Below are 17,343 nucleotides of genomic sequence, written 5' to 3'. Positions count from 1 at the left end.
TGAGAACCCTCACTCACTATCCATGCACAGCCACACAATTATCAAAAATGTGTTCTACTCCTAAACTAATAGTCAGTCGTGCGAGTCTCCCACTATGTCAAAAGCGAGCTCTATTCCCTTTTTCTTCACTTTCATGTCCATGCACAGGAGACAGACAAGCTGATATGTTTTATATATAATGGTGGTGTTTAGTTTGATGGATTAAATATGATTAGTTTCATAAATGTTGGTCGGTCAATAACCCAAGACTAGTTTCGTAGATACATAATGTCACACGTCATTATTCTTGGCTTGTGAAACTTAGCTTTCCATTGTAAAAAAATACTAATTTTTTAGATAATCACGACCCAATTTAATTTCAGTTATATATGGAGCCTTGGAGTCCCATGGAACCCCTAAGTTTTGTAATTATATATATATATATATATATAGGTTCATGATCTATGGCAAACACCTCTTAACCATATAACTAGAGAACAAATAATAGCCACAAGATCAAAAAAATCAAGGGCTAGTATTAATTTTTGAATTTAATGAGATATTAGTTCCCTCAATCACAAATTTACTCCACAATAATAAGGCGGGGGTATAATGGTCATTGCACATCCAAAATTAGATTACATCATTGGCATTTGAAAAAGAAACCGCATTCTTCTCTTCTCCTCCTCTTCCTTCTTCTGCAAAATAGTTCTCAGCTCTCCTACCGCCGATTCGTCCGATTGAAGAGGAATTCGATTGGAAATTATCAATATTTTCGCGATTCAAGTGACTCTCTTTCCCCGACGAAGGAATCTGCATCGGTGTCTCCAATCATCACTCTTCCAGCGGCCAACAACACCGCCACCGTCAACAAGGCGGCGGCGGCGCTCCGGAAGGAGCTCGTCGCGGTGATCAAGGAGAAGAAGGAGGCGATGGCCAAGGGCGGGCCGCTCTACGACATCTTGTCGCACATGATCGTGGCATCTGACCCCGAGCGGGAACACACAGATCTATGATATAATTTAGCCTGCATTTCCCAATTTATCTTCTGTTTTTCTTAGTTTTGATTTCCTTTCATTAGGGAATTAACATTAGGTGATAAGCTATCGTTGCAATTTTTATGATGGGATGTAGTGTAGTATTTGAATTTTGTGAGATTTTAGCTATGCATTTCAGATGTAGCCCCTTTCTGTTTCTTCTTGCTCTGATCTAATTATAATATCAATGTTGAATTGTCCCAAAAATAATCATGCTAAGAGTGAAGAGTGAAGTAAAATCATGCTAAGAGTGATGTGTTTTGTAAACAAGAGTGAAGTAAAATCAGAACAAGAGTGATGTGTTTTGTGAACAAGAGTGAAGTAAAATCAGAACAAGAGTGAAGTGAAATCAGAACAAGAGTGATGTGTTTTGTGAACAAGAGTAAAGTAAAATCAGAACAATAGTGATGTTTTGTAAACAAGAGTGAAGTAAAATCACAATAAGAGTGAAGTAAAATCATAATAAGAGTGATGTGTTTTGTGAACAAGAGTGAAGTAAAATCAGAACAAGAGTGATGTGTTTTGTGAACAAGAGTGAAGTAAAATCAGAACAAGAGTGATGTTTTGTAAACAAGAGTGAAGTAAAATCAGAACAAGAGTGATGTGTTTTGTGAACAAGAGTGAAGTAAAATCAGAACAAGAGTGAAGTGAAATCAGAACAAGAGTGATGTGTTTTGTGAACAAGAGTGAAGTGAAATCAGAACAAGAGTGATGTGTTTTGTGAACAAGAGTGAAGTGAAATCAGAACAAGAGTGATGTGTTTTGTGAACAAGAGTGAAGTAAAATCAGAACAAGAGTGAAGTGAAATCAGAACAAGAGTGATGTGTTTTGTGAACAAGAGTGAAGTGAAATCAGAACAAGAGTGATGTGTTTTGTGAACAAGAGTGAAGTGAAATCAGAACAAGAGTGATGTGTTTTGTGAACAAGAGTGAAGTAAAATCAGAACAAGAGTGATGTTTTGTAAACAAGAGTGAAGTAAAATCACAAGATACATCAGTAACATTAAACGTAGATGGAAACTAACTATATCGAAGACGAATCTTAGAGCCTACAGCCACCGCGCCCCGCTCTTGTTCCGAAACTCCGCTTCTCTTCTACGGCAGCTCATCGTTGCGTCTCCTTACCCGCCGACGCTGATTCCGGTGAGTCCGACGTAGAGGTAGGTTTTGATTTGGGGTTTTTTCAGCATTGGCGCGACGATTGAATCCGCCAACAGCCCCTCCGCCCCGATCGCCTTTGCCAGCTCCCCCACCGCCGCCAGTATCCTCTCCGGCGCCACCCCCAGCTCAGAATTACGATTTGGAAGAAGAAAGGATCGCAGATTTGGAAGATTTCGCGTAATTTGATCGCATGTTTTAATTCAGAAAGTAATTTCCAAAATTACCCTCAGCATATTTTCTATAATTAAAATAAATAATATTTGTTCCATTAAGATGTGTGGCTGAGATTTGTTCTCTAGTTATACACTTAAGATTAGTTATACATTGATCACTACCCTATATATATATATATATATATATATATATATATAGGGGAGCGTTATTCTCCTTTTCACATCTTAGATCCTTTTTCCTTCTTAATATTACGCGTTATATCTAAGGCATCAACGGATCAGATTGATTCTATAAAACTGGTTCCGTGTTGCATTATAGAAGGTGGTTGTATGCATTACGGGGTTATTATTGACATTTGACGGAAAAGTAACTGCCACATTTTGGTATCTGCGAATAATGCACCACATGGTCACGAGTAATGCATATAATTGACTATATAATGCACAATATGTGAACTGCAATGCATACGAATAAGATGTACCATGTTATGATGTTTGGACACACGTTTCTTGTTTCCCCTAAGGGTTTAATAAGCTTAGGGGCTAGGGTATACTACGTAGACACGTATGTAATCTTCACATGGTAACGAGTAATGGATATAATTGACTATATAATGCACAATTTGTGAACTGCAATGCATACGAACAAGATGTGCTGTGTTATGATGTTTGACACACGTTTCTTGTTTCCCCTAAGGGTTTAATAAGCTTAGGGGCTAGGGTATAGTACGTACGCATTAATAACAAATTATAAAACGATACGAATAATTCACCAAATTGTCACGAGTAATGGATGTTATTAACTATATAATGCACAATATGTGAACTGCAATGCATACGAATAAGATGTACCATGTTATGATGTTTGACACACGTTTCTTGTTTCCCTAAGAGTTTAATAAGCTTTGGGGCTAGGGTATAGTACGTAGACATTGCTAAATACACGTATGTAATCTTCAATCCGTTGATTAACCCATATACACAATACCTCTAATAATGCATAATTTACTGCGATAATGACAATTAACAGCTACATAATGCACTACCTAAACCAAATAATGCACATACGTATATTCCAATAACAACACTTTGTTAGTAATGTCTACGTACTATACCCTAGCCCCAAAGCTTATTAAACCCTTAGGGAAACAAGAAACGTGTGTCAAACATCATAACATGGTACATCTTATTCGTATGCATTGCAGTTCACATATTGTGCATTATATAGTTAATAACATCCATTACTCGTGACAATTTGGTGAATTATTCGTATCGTTTTATAATTTGTTATTAATGCGTACGTGCTATACCCTAGCCCCTAAGCTTATTAAACCCTTAGGGGAAACAAGAAACGTGTGTCAAACATCATAACACAGCACATCTTGTTCGTATGCATTGCAGTTCACAAATTGTGCATTATATAGTCAATTATATCCATTACTCGTTACCATGTGAAGATTACATACGTGTCTACGTACTATACCCTAGCCCCTAAGCTTATTAAACCCTTAGGGGAAACAAGAAACGTGTGTCAAACATCATAACACAGCACATCTTGTTCGTATGCATTGCAGTTCACATATTGTGCATTATATAGTCAATTATATGCATTACTCGTGACCATGTGGTGCATTATTCGCAGATACCAAAATGTGGCAGTTACTTTTCCGTCAAATGTCAATAATAACCCTGTAATGCATACAACCACCTTCTATAATGCAACACGGAACCAGTTTTATAGAATCAATCTGATCCGTTGATGCCTTAGATCTAACGCGTAATATTAAGAAGGAAAAAGGATCTAAGATGTGAAAAGGAGAATAACGCTCCCCTATATATATATATATATATATATATATATATATATATATATATATATATATATATATATATATATATATAGGGTGCTGTTAGGTTGAGATAATTTAGCTAAATTGAGAAATGAGATGCAATCTCAGCCACTAATCCACAAGATTTGTGAAATGTCAACAGCTATCACATTATGTCAACACGGGGGTATAAGTGTCATTTCATGTTTTAATGTGTCGGATTGTTGACATGGCTTGTATGTCTAGTTGACATGACTTATAATTGTTGTTGACATGGTTTCTATGTGCAGTTGACATGGTTGTATGTGTAGTTGACATGGCTTGTAACACAGTTGACATGGCTTGTACGTGTAGTTGACACGATATGTACCGTATTTGACATGACATGTATGTGCCGTTGACACGATATGCACCCTAGTTGACATAGTGTCACCAGCTGACTAGTTTTATTGGGATTGATGTTTTGATAGAGGAATAATGTAAACTGAATCAAAATCTAAATCAATTCAATTCAATTCAATTCAGATGCTCTCACAATCAAATCTAAATCTCAAATCCAACAAATAAACACACACACACACAGTAATATTTTATTGAAGAACAACAATTCAAGCAGGAACGAAATTCCCAGTCCAAACAATATCCTTGAGCGCCGGTCTCAGCTCTTTGCTGCAGAACTGGTTGTACTCCAACGTATCACCGCTCGACTTCTTCACCTCCACCACCACAACCGACGGCGCCACCGAGAATATATCCGCCGCGATCCCCAGCTTCCCCTTCCTCCCAGTCACAGATCCGGAGCGGCTGAGGAAAGAATCGTCGAATCGGCGTCGGATTGCGGCAAATCCGGAGAGGTTGAGGAAGGAATCGTCGAATTGGTGTCGGATTCCGGCGAATCGCGACCGGATCTAGGCTATCTGCTCGAGGCGTCGGACGACGAGCTAGGGATTCCACCTCCGGTGGCGTCTCCAGCGATTTCATACAAATCCAGAGAGATGTGATATGAGTCAGAAGAAAATACTTCGCCGACCATAACAATCTCCCCCGCCCTGCCTATACAACTCTATATATACAATGGATCCTCGCGAAACCCCCATCCAGATCATACAACCGCTCGACGATTCATCTGAATCGCTATTCCGCCGCCACGGCTGCTTCAGCTTCCCCTGCTTCGATCGGAACCCCGCGGGCCCCACGTGGTGGCAGAGGATACGCGCCGCGGAGATCTCTTCCAGCGGCAACTCCTTGTGGCTTCGCGGCGTGGGCGCGGTGATGAAGATCCGCGAGTGGTCGGAGCTGGTCGCCGGCCCTAGGTGGAAGACGTTCATCCGGAGGTTCAATCGGCATAAATTGTACCCTTTCATAATAAATTTACCATTATACCCTTTCATAATAAATTAATCTAAAAATATTTTTTGTGTGGCAAAATCTGGACCACTCATTTAATAAAAATGAGTGGCTGATGTTGCATCTCATTTCTCAATTAGCCTAAAAAATCTCAATTGATCATGGACCTATATATATATATAGTATGTTCACAAAAAAACGTATAGCTTTATTGGCGCAAGTGGCTAAGACTTCAGTCGTAAGTAGGTTTCACATTCCACTAACTTACTTCACCCACATTTTATTATAAAATCAATATAAAAAGTGGGTCACACATTCCAATAACTTTTTCAACGAACTTTTCTTTATATTTTTTTAAACTCGTGACCACAATAAAAGTGACAATTATTGTGGGACGGATGAAGTATTTTACAATCGGTGACTTTTTAATTTTATTTTGATGTTGATATAAACAAATAGTTTGCTTTATTAATTAGGCTGACCCATACAACGATGCCCAACACATTAGCCGGCCCAAAAAGAAATTCCACAATGTGAAGGAAGAACCGAAAATTTAAAATAGAAAAAAAAAAAGGAAGAACCGAAAATTTAAAATAGAAAAAAAAAAAGGAAGAACCGAGCATTTTCTCCAGTTACAACCGCTACAGTAACATCCAGTGATATCTTATCCCTTTCACACTAGGGTATAACACTAGCGACTTTAGCTCATAACGTTACTTGACCTACCGTAGCAAGTAACAACGACGACTCCACACTCGTCATCTTCTTCCTCCCAAAGCTTTCTTTTTCTTTTTCTGATTAATTATTTAATAAATATATCCAGATTACAAAATCGAGCATCTTTTCCAAAGCCTAATCCGAAATTTTTGCGAATTCTGTTTCGAGTTATATCCACGCGCCAGCAGATTGATTGGATTTTGTTCGATTGAGCACTCAGATGAATCACAGTTCGGCGTCTCAGTACATGGACAAGCAGATCATGGATCTCTCCAATTCCCAGACCAACATCACCAGCAACAATGGCGGCGGCGGCGCTGAATTAATCGATTTCATGAATCGCCCGGCGGAGAAGAAGGAGGACATCGTCCCGAGCTACGATTTCATGCCGATTCGACCCGCGGTGGCGGCGTCATCGTCGTCGCCGAAGGCATCTCGGTCGAACTTCGACTCGGATAATGACGATCCTCCACTCAGGACGTGGAATTCTGTGGATTCAAAAGCAAATTCCTCGTCTATCAGAGTATATTTCTCTAAACATAAATTGCTTGCTCTTCGGTTTCTGATAGTATATTTTTGTGTGAATGTGACGATTTCTTAATATATGTTGGAATTTCTGTGGTTTTGATTCGTGAATTGATCCGTAGTTTTGCTGATTATTTGTTTTTTTCCTGTATTCTAGGGTTTTGTCAATTATAATCTGGAATTGAAAAAGTAAAGGAAGGGAATTTGATTAGTTTTTATTGTAAAGTTGCTATGGAATTACTATAATTCGTTATGGATTTATGTTTTCAGTGATGTGATACATTAATTTATCTTAATAAGATGAATAAGAATTATTAGAGCACTTGATGATTGACATTTTCTAGTTTCTGTTACTATGAATATTTAAGAAGAATCGGCTTATTCTGTTTAATCTTTCAGAATTACAGTTCTCTTGATGTTGATGAACCTGGTAAATTTGTGTCGGTGAAGAATAACAAAACCGGCAATGCACCACCTTTGGAGGGGACTTTTGTTTCTGACATTGAAAAGATGATGAAGAAGCATATGGAAAATCTGATGCACACCATCGATAACATGAGTTCAAGGTTGTCTCAGTTGGAAACGAGAACTCGCAACTTGGAGCACTCCATTGATGAACTGAAAATATCTGCTGGGAACAATCATGGTGCAATAGATGGAAAGATGAGGCTGCTGGAGAATATTCTTACAGAGGTATGTATTACTCCTACCTGCCCATATAAGCGAATATAATGTGGCAATCCCACTGTATGAGAGGAAGCATTAAAAAAGATTGAAATTTTCTATAATCTACCTATTACTATTTGTTCTCCCATCTTGTTGTAGTTGATAGGTGTGATAAACTGCTTGAGTTTCACTTTCCATGTATGGATTTATGGAACTATTTGCTGTAGAATAGAATGGGATGGTGTTCGATCGTTCACATTTTAGCCCTCATTTTTTCCCTTGCAGCATAGATCATTGTTTAACTGTGGCATGTTTGTTATCTTATTTTGTCTGCAGGTGCACTCTGGTGTTAAGGTAGTAAGAGATAAACAAGACATTTTTGAAGCTCAATTGCAGATTGCTAAGTTGCAGTTGCCAAAGGCAGAACAAGTTGAAAGCAAGATTAATGCTCAACCTGATCCAATGCAGACAGGAGTGCCTACGCAGCATCAGTTCTCGAGTGTCCCTATGACACAGACACCTCCGGCACTTCTTCCCCCGAATGCTCCTCTGCCACCTCCACAACAGAACATACAACCCCAAGTTCAACCTCCCAACCAGTTCCCTCAAAATCAAATTCCTCCTGGCTCTCAGCGAGATTCTTACTTCAACCCCAACCCACCCAGCCAAACCCCAGAGAATCCAAATCAGCAATATCAAACTCCAGAAAACCCAAATCAGCAGTATCAGTCGCAGCAGCAGCTTGCAGCCCCACCTCCACCACAACACCAGTATCAGCCACCACCGCAGACACAATATACTCAGCCACCTCCACCTTCTCAACCACACTCCTCATTCTCACCTGTTAGCCCCTCTATGCCTCAGCCACCGATAGGTCATCACTCTGAAGAAGCACTGCATATGCCCTCCCAAAATTACCCCATGAGCTCACGCCCACCTCCCTCTGTTCCACCTACTGGAGTTGCCCCACCAGCCTCTGCACAATACTATGGACTAACACCCAATGTGTATGAGCCTCCACCCACAAGCAGGCCTGGTTCAGGATACTCAGGTTCGTTCGGTCCACCGCAAGGCCTTGGTGAACCATATTCATATGGCAGTACTCCATCACAGTATGGTACTAGCTCCTCTATGAAGCCGCAACAACTATCTTCTCCTGGCATGGGCCAGAGTGGTGGTGGTAGTGGTTATCCACAGCTGCCTACTGCTCGAATACTGCCTCAAGCACTGCCAACTGCCTCTGCAGTGGGTGGTGGCCCTGGTGCTGATTCTGGTACTGGTGGATCTGGGAACAGGGTTCCGATTGATGATGTAGTCGACAGGGTAACCAACATGGGATTCTCTAGAGAACAAGTAAAGGCAACTGTTCGAAAGCTAACAGAAAATGGACAAGCGGTTGATTTGAATGTCGTCCTGGACAAGTTGATGAACGAAGGGGATGGCCAAGGTCCACGAGGGTGGTTTGGCCGGTAATTCGACTCTGTTGCATGTTCTGTAAAGTTCATATTTCCATCTTTGATCCAACTCTGCTGGACATGAATAATTTCGCTGAGTTCTCAATATCTTGTGATTGGCTTTTATATGTTTTTTTGTTGATAATGAAATGAAACCTATATTATTGTGTGGCATTGTGGATATTTGCTGGCCTTCAATGCGTGTCTACTTTTCTTTATCATATGCACAACTTTCCCATAAGGGCCTGTTTGGCTTTATTGGTTATGGCATGATAGCCCATTTTATCTTTTTATTACTCTGTTTTGTTTCCTAGTTACTATTGAATGAAGGGCACGGTGGGCCAAGTAAATTTAATTTAAATTGGAGATAATTGGAATCCATTGTTGAGGTTAATTTGTAGTCTTACGAGTTGAAGGATTAGGACTCCAATTAAAACTCCATCTATTTGAATTCGTTAAATCTTCTTGCATTCTTTATTCATTTCATATATTTTTTTCTGATTTCTTTTAAAAATACACCTTACCAAAAGCCGAAAAATACATAATTAAAATCATAATCCATCAGCATGACTAAATCGTGCCCAAGTTTGTTTGACTAAGTTTTATTGGCGTCGATCGCAGTTAGTTGTATAGCAAGATGACTGACGACGCCTTTAGGTATTCTCGTAATTGTTGTGGCATACCCTGGTTTGGAGTTGGAGAAGCCGACAATATCCACGTCGGTCCAATTAGGGGTACTGTTCGGTCATTTGTCGTCCTTAATAACCCTAATGTGTGTATGATGTTGACAAACACTTCCCTTAATCGTGAATGCTTAAAACCTTCGATGATTGCAAACGTGCTTAAAGAACGTCCAATGTTTGTCAAATATCTCATGCGCAAATGAACACTTGAGGCTTTCACCCGGTTTGACGAAAAAAATAACTTCGCGAACGTTAACCACCTTAGATGGATGCCATATGCGATGTAGTACCACCCCATATTGTAGTGATGTCCGTTGCTATGAATTGTATCGTCGGAGCTCTAGCGTGTAAAATGTCGTTGAATTTAATACATTTGAGTAATTGAGGATGTTTACGACGTTGAATCCAATGACACAAAATAATGCGATGTCAAATCCAAAGTAGAAAGTCGAAACCTGCTTCTAACACAATCGTCAAATAAGAGGCTTTATTCCCATGCTTCCGTTAAACAATTTTTTCCATTGCTAGTACATGTAGTCACTGTTGTCATGCTAACAAAGCAATTATTTGTGGGTCAATCTACAATATTGTACAAAACAAAGCACCTACCTGCAAGGTCTTCCCAATCGCTCTCTTACAGTGATTAAATAGTACAAATTCGGGTGAAATTTGCATGATCTTGAAAATTAGGGACCTCAATTTAATTTTAATGTTTTTTGTAATCCAATCTGTTGTTTGTTAAACCCCCATTCCAGCCTTTTATTCATCTGTCCTCATTTGATTTAAGGGAGAAAAATCTGGGCAAATATTAAACATCGATCAGACCACAGCTCCACTCACAAGGTGTTTGTTAAAAGGAGACCGGAATTTGGAGGGGGATTTTTGAGAATTGAATTGTGTGCGTAGGCGACGCGTTAGCGAATTAAAGAAACAAGGAATCAAAACCCTAGGCGAAGGAGAATCCCATTTTTCCAGGTTAGGTTTCAGCTGCCTTCTCCATCTTTTTGATCAGTCACATTAGGTTTCTCGTTTTGAGCTATAGTTTTTTCGTATGAGTTCTGCACATGCCGCGGATTGTAGCCTTTTAATTGCGTTGTTGGGTTGTGGTTCATTTTTGCTGAAGATGTTTCTGGCTCGTTCCTTTTTGCTAGTCGTGGTTATGACACGCATGGAATGAAAACGTGGAAGTTTTAGGGATGGCATTCAGTTTGAATACGGTTCTTCATTATTGGCCACCATTGAATTTGAGTTTAGGGCTTGACTGGATTCGATGCGGTTGTTAGTTTTTAAATCTTCTATGTTTATGTAATTTAGCATAGACCTGGTACGAATGGGCGTGCTTGTGCGAGTGCAGATGGGTTTTTATCGAATTCCCAACTCTCTCCTAACACGAATGTCGAGACTTTAGGGAGTCTGTATCTAAGGCATTAATGGAGTTGTGCATTAAGTGCATAATTTTCCCGAGCGAAGTTTAGTTTATTTGTAGGTGATGCGCATCACACGTCAGCGTATTTGCTCGTGTAGATAGATAATAAGACAATGACTTAAATGTGTGGAATTTGAGGAGGATGTTGAGATTCTAAAATAATATGGTCATCCGCATATGGACTGCCCAGAACAAGAACAATATTTGAAAACTATTTCCAACTTCTTGTGACACGGGTTAGTATCTCCGCCAAACCCCTTCCCTGCTACTGCTGACATTTAGTGATTTATTGATACCTATCCTAGTCCAGAAGCTAAATGAGTGCCCAAAATACCAGTTTATATTTCCTCAGTCTTACAGTAGTATATATACAGAATCACAGGTATTCTGATTCTGATTCTGATTCTGATTTCTGATCAATTTAAAAACTTAGTTTATGTTTGTTACTTTCGATAATTTATCAAATTTTGAAGTATTCATGTGAAAGATTGTTAGTTTATTGTAATAGCCGATGATCTCTAAACTACTTACACGAGTACAGACATGCCTATTATAATCAGCTGGGTTTTTCAGTTTTTCCAAGATTTAGAGAAGTTAGTAGAGACTATATTGTCATGGTCAGCTAATGGATTAAATGATTGACGGGATGATCATGATACTAAAAATTATATATACTGCTGTTGGAGTGATATTGGGATGATGGAATGGAGGTACTTAAAGTATCACATTATTTTGGAGTGAAAAATAATTAATTTAGAAAGAGTGTGAAATTTCAAGCAATTGAAAATGAAGTATGTGAGTGCATGATTATGTATATTGTTTTTATCTCATTCGTTAATCATTATAATATATAACTTCAATCTTCAAAGTTTTTTCCTTTTGCATCAACTGTCAAGTTTGAAATGCTTCAGGAAAGCAGAAGGGATTCAGGTCAATGAAACCTATTTCATTGTTGGTTACTCGCCTAGTGCTTTGGTTTTATTGTATTTGTTTGTGCAATTGAAATATCAAACATTCTTTATCTGATAATCTTATGTATGTGCGCGCATCCATAATAGTTTGACAATTGGCGTGGTTCTTGCACTTGCATCTGCCTGTTATGACTTATTAAGGGGGAAGTAGTTTACTAGATTATGGCACTATATACTTCACCATTCATATTATGAAATGCATTTACTGCTTTCAGACAGACTGATTTAGGTATTTTGGTTTATAATGGTTTTATGCTATGTTATTTTGTCCCAGATGCCCTAACCATGTTTTGCTTCCTTGTTGGCTTTCACCTTATACTGTTTTTTCCTTTTCCAGTCTTGGAGCCATTGACGACTTATTATGCCAATGAATATACTCCATTTTCTGGATATGCTATAAGGATTGTTGGAGTAACAAAAGAAACCTGATATATCTTGTTCATTACAAGCATTTCATGGAGCTGAAGGTTTCTCCAGAAAAACCAGGATTTTCATCTTCTGATGTTGCCAGTGATACTGAGGAGAAAGAAATTAGTGAAGGAGAAGATGAAGATGATGATCGTAATCACAAGCATCGTAGGCGGGAGGCTCGATCTCAATCTCAGGAGGGGGATTCTCTCGATAATTGTTTGACAAGACCATATAGAAAAAGAAACCGGCCTTTTGAAAATGGTTACTCTTACAGGGATGGTGAACCTCAAGCAGGTGAACACTGGAGAAATCATAATATGACTTCAGACAGGGATTTTCCTGCAAGGTTTGACAAAAGACGTTTCAACCAGGGATCATTTTCCAAAGCTCCTTCAGATTTGAACCAAAGGATCAGAGGCAGCCAAGTTCTACCCGGTGAAGTTGGTTTTGTCAGGGGCAGAGGAAGGGAACCTGTTCCTTGGGGCATTCATGATTCAAGGTTTGGATTGGTCGATGTTGCATCTCAAATAGTTCAACCTGGACCTGTTCCTTCTGCTATGTTTGCTGGGAGGGGCTTGTCAAATGTTTCTAGTGCACATGGTGCATCTTGGAATGCATTTGGGATGGTTCCAGGCTTACCTAATGGTGGACTCGATTCACTTCACCCCCTTGCTTTGCAAGGACCGCTTAGACCAGCTATCAGTCCAGCAGTGAATGTTGGGCTTCCACGGCAACGGTGTAGAGACTTTGAGGAACGTGGTTTTTGCTTAAGAGGAGACATGTGCCTGATGGAACATGGCGTAAATCGTATTGTTGTTGAAGATGTTCAGGTGTGCTAACTTTCTAACTGATAATTTCTAAGTCATATTCGTTAAGCATTATGGAATTATATTGGTGGTTTGTAAGTGTTGTTTGTGTAGACGTTTCACTTATCTAGCTTCTAAAAAAGTGTCTGGCTGTGCAAAATGCAAAGTAGATAGTCTTTAAGGAAGAATACAATCTTATTCAGGTATGTCTAACTGTCTATGTTGGAAGACAGGTTTAGAATTGTGTGTGCTGGTATGAGTAGCCTGTAGAACATGTAATTCATCTTGTGCTACATATTTACTGTATGAACTCTTTATTTATTCTCCTTCAAGAAATTCGAGATTGGTGCCGATGCCATGTAGGAAAAGTGGTTTGCATCAAAGAGAACATGCACACACACACGCACAAGTGAAGCTGTTCTCTTCAAACTCTTAAGGATAGTTGAAGTTTGAAGATCTCTTTTAAGTCACAAGCATGCTAAAATTAGTTGTAATGAAGAACTTCTGTTGTTGTATCTTTATCATTGGTGGGATCTCAACATGAATACCCCCTGGTATAGAATTTTCAAGGAACTTTCAGTTGCATTAGTGAAGTGGTTCTCTTGTTCTCCGATGTCTTCATAGGCTTAGAGTAGACAAGCAAGCCACTTCCTAATATATTATTATGTTCATAGATATGATGTGAAGTTGTGAACTCAGCTTCACTGACGAACTAGCAAGCCTCTTCTTACTATATTATTGCATTCTTTCTGGTAAACAAATGCTTTGATACTTCTGCATTGCAAATTTCCAATCAATTATGCATCAACTGTAACTTTCATGCGCATGTATATGTTTTTATATACTGTGTAGTGCCATGGTTTTGTATTGCTAGCAGTTTATTGATACTTCTGTTCTCTGATGATTTTTAGTTATGCACATATAAGGCCTTGATTAGTTACTTATCATAATTTCAGAGCCTTTCACAATTCAATCTCCCTGTTTCACTTCCTGGCTCGCAACTTCTTGGAGCATCTTCTGCACAAGTAGCTTTACCTGTTAACAACAAAGTTTTTCATCCAAAAAGTAGCAAGCCTGGAATGATTGTAGATGGTTACAGCTTGAATGGTGGTGTTGAGGGAGGTTCCATGGCAGGGGCATCGGCATCTGATGTGTATGATCCAGATCAACCTTTATGGGAAAATGATAACCCAGAGACATCGGCAGCACTAATAGCACTTAATCAAGCAAATGTTGATGAAACTGAGTCCTTTGTGGACAGAGACTTTCCCAACCGGCATAATGTTGAATCAGTTGAAGGTTTTAATGATGACCGTCCACTCAGAAATGCCAATGCTGGTGGATCACATAGTTCTTCTGCGTGGGGAAGAATAAGCAGTTCAAAACAGGAAAACAGGAATGGGAAAATACTATACACTGACCGTTCCAATGTTCCCAATCAAGGAAAACGGATAAATGTTGATGGAGATGGTTCACTTTTTAAGCAATCATTTGCCAAGAAACAAAGTGATTTTGTTCGTGATATTCGAACACCAGCTCAAAGAGGACTCCGTACCTTATATGTCAATTACATTCCCCTGAAAGACAATAAGAGGGAAATTCTTCTCTCACATTTTCAGAAATTCGGTGAGGTTGTTGACATTTATATTCCCATGCAAACTGAGCAGGCTTTTGTTCAATTTTCTAAAAGGGAAGAAGCAGAAGAAGCACTAAAGGCACCTGATGCTGTAATGGGCAACCGGTTTATCAAGCTTTGGTGGGCAAATCGAAATAATATTCCTGACGAAGGGATAAGTGGCAATACTGCTGCACAAATTGCACCTCGTGGAATTTCACTTCATCCGGTTTCTAATCAATTTATTCTTGACAAAGGAAAAGAAAATCCGCATCCTGCAACTGGAAAAGATAGTAACTCCAATGCTTCTGTTGGTCAACAGCCGGTTCCTGACCATCCCAAGTCAGCGATTACGAATGGTTCCAAAGCCCCTCCCTTACAGCCAAAGAAATTGGAGAACTTAGAGATTTTGAAGGAAGAACTTCGTAAGAAGCAGGAGATGCTGGATCAGAAACGAAATGAGTTCAAGCGCCAGTTAGACAAACTCCAGAAACAAGTAAATTTTTAATTGAAATGTGATTGGCATGCTTCACTTAAGTCCTTGGCATATCATCACTCATTTTTAAGAACCCTGATGTTTCATTCGCTGAAGTTGGCATATTATATGTATATTTGGAATGTAGCTTGCCACTCCCTCTTCAGGGTTTGTTACGAGAAGGTATTTAGTTGGTAGTATATATAGGATAATCGAGTAGGTGGCTGTTGAAATTTTGAACATGTTCTGGTTCGATGTTGATTGATCAAAGCTAGTAATAATTTTCAGAAATGAATTATTATGTCCCTTTTTTCCTTTTTCCTTCTCTTTGGCCAGGGAGGGGGGAGTAAGAAATCAAAGTATTGTTCATTAGAAATGAGTTGAGAGTGTATAGATCAGTCTTCCTCTCCCTTCTGTCCATTTCTTAGTTACTATATTTCTCCCGTCTTACGTTTTTTTTCCTCCCCAATTTTCTTTTATTATGGCATCAATGTTGTCTACAGTGATCACCATGAAAGCAAAGCATCACTTATCTTCTTTCTCCCCTGATCGAGTCTATAGTTTCCACCCTCATCTTTTTTCTTCTTTTTCAGGCTGTTGGCAGCAAGGATTTGCCTGCGTCAGATTCACCCACAAAAAGGATTAAAGGTGAAACACCACCTAATCAAGCAAAAGCTGAAAGTTCCAATTCATCACCAAGAGATAGCATGTCCATTGAGAATACTCAATCTGCACAGCATTCTGTGACACATACTTCAACTTCAACCATGCATATTTACGAGCCTTCGAAACCTTCTTTTCGTTCGCAAGCACCTATTGGGGCACCATTTGTAGCAAACAGATTCAAGCTGGACAATCGGCCTACGGTGTTCAAAGTTGTTCCGCCGTTACCATCTGACCTAGCAAATGTAAGCTATACTTCTCTTAGTGTTGATCGCATACTTTTCTGGTTGAAGGTGATCTTCTATTTCCCTTATTTTCTGGTGAGATATACCCATGAAAGGGTTATTGACGCATGCTCCTATTTCAGTCATGGATTTGTAACTCTCGCTCAAATCCCTTGTATCTGAGTTGTTTTTCTTTTAAGTTATTTGTGTAAATTCTATCTTCTAGATGAGTGTCTGACCAGCTTCATCATGAAAATTACTTGGTTTATCTGTAGTTTTTTTTACATGATTAATATGCATGTTAGGTTGCTGCGCTGGAGGAGCACTTCTCATCGTATGGCGATCTTGCTTCGGTGGTACTGGAGGAGTCAGAGCTTCAAGAGACCAATGATGCTTCAGTATCATCTTCTAACATTTCAGCTCGTATTTCCTTTACAACCCGGCGATCTGCTGAGAAGGCCTTCTCACATGGTAAATCATGGCAAGGTCACAAGTTGCAATTTTCGTGGCTATCATCTGTTAATACTGGCAAAGAATCCGACAGCTCTGGGAATCTCCCAGCCATTTCAAAAGCGTCTGTTAACACTGGCAAAGAAGTTGACAGCTCTGGGAGTCTCCCGGCTGCTTCAAGTGCGTCTGTTAACACTGGCAAAGAAGTCGGCAGCTCTGGGAATCTCCCAGCTGCTTCAAATGCAGCATCGGATATTAATGCTCAACCTAGCGGAGATGATGCATCAGCGGATATTCAGAAATTTCCCGTCTCAGGATCAGACGAGCTTGGGAACCACAGAGTAGAAGATGATGCAGATTCTACAGAACAGGAGAAAGATTCAAAATCCACGGCGACCTCAAGTTCGGACGAAAACCAGCTTTAGCTCTCATACCTGATGCCGCATCTAGTTGTACAGTGAGGTAAACATCATGTTAGCTTATCAATATTCATATGGTTTAACTGAATTTGTGGCTAAAATCTTATTTTCTCATTTTTGGGGGTTTTATTTTCAACTGGCAATCCCCAGTAAGTGCGAGTTGTAATGCTTTATGTTCTTTCTTATAGATATTTTTATAAACAAGGTTTACATTTTAAAAGAAAAAAACTCTCAAGTTAGAACAGTCGTCGGCCTTCTCTTTGGGCCTCTTTTACGTTGTGCTATAATTTGAGATCCTTATTTTACACGTTAA

At 39.3% G+C, this 17,343-nt stretch overlaps 2 protein-coding genes across 2 annotated transcripts; both read left to right on the top strand.

Annotated features, from left to right (window-relative positions):
- Positions 1 to 6,204: 6,204 nt before the first annotated feature.
- On the top strand, positions 6,205 to 9,070 carry LOC121771463 (protein tfg-1-like). Its single transcript, XM_042168249.1, has 3 exons — positions 6,205 to 6,765; positions 7,167 to 7,460; positions 7,770 to 9,070. The coding sequence occupies exons 1-3, from the start codon at positions 6,463 to 6,465 to the stop codon at positions 8,904 to 8,906; spliced, it is 1,734 nt and encodes a 577-aa protein (XP_042024183.1). The 5' UTR covers positions 6,205 to 6,462; the 3' UTR covers positions 8,907 to 9,070.
- A 1,177-nt stretch (positions 9,071 to 10,247) lies between these two features.
- Positions 10,248 to 17,274, top strand: LOC121772356 (zinc finger CCCH domain-containing protein 41-like). The gene is made up of 5 exons (XM_042169424.1): positions 10,248 to 10,545; positions 12,305 to 13,208; positions 14,141 to 15,295; positions 15,868 to 16,182; positions 16,467 to 17,274. Exons 2-5 carry the CDS (start codon positions 12,423 to 12,425, stop codon positions 17,034 to 17,036), a joined length of 2,826 nt encoding a protein of 941 aa, XP_042025358.1. The 5' UTR covers positions 10,248 to 10,545; positions 12,305 to 12,422; the 3' UTR covers positions 17,037 to 17,274.
- The last annotated feature ends 69 nt before the right edge of the window (positions 17,275 to 17,343 follow it).

This window comes from Salvia splendens, chromosome 16 (genome assembly GCF_004379255.2).
Source record: "Salvia splendens isolate huo1 chromosome 16, SspV2, whole genome shotgun sequence".
NCBI lineage: Eukaryota > Viridiplantae > Streptophyta > Magnoliopsida > Lamiales > Lamiaceae > Salvia > Salvia splendens.
This window is presented reverse-complemented; position numbering and strand designations above follow the sequence as displayed.

What these genes read in the sequence shown, in the direction of transcription:
- LOC121771463 (XM_042168249.1), top strand. Translation starts at nt 6,463, where the DNA reads ATGAATCACAGTTCGGCGTCTCAGTACATGGACAAGCAGATCATGGAT. An exon ending in CAAATTCCTCGTCTATCAGA is followed by an intron (nt 6,766 to 7,166) that starts GTATATTTCTCT and finishes TTAATCTTTCAG; the next exon opens with AATTACAGTTCTCTTGATGT. An exon ending in TGGAGAATATTCTTACAGAG is followed by an intron (nt 7,461 to 7,769) that starts GTATGTATTACT and finishes TTTTGTCTGCAG; the next exon opens with GTGCACTCTGGTGTTAAGGT.
- LOC121772356 (XM_042169424.1), top strand. Translation starts at nt 12,423, where the DNA reads ATGGAGCTGAAGGTTTCTCCAGAAAAACCAGGATTTTCATCTTCTGAT. An exon ending in TTGTTGTTGAAGATGTTCAG is followed by an intron (nt 13,209 to 14,140) that starts GTGTGCTAACTT and finishes TCATAATTTCAG; the next exon opens with AGCCTTTCACAATTCAATCT. An exon ending in TACCATCTGACCTAGCAAAT is followed by an intron (nt 16,183 to 16,466) that starts GTAAGCTATACT and finishes TATGCATGTTAG; the next exon opens with GTTGCTGCGCTGGAGGAGCA.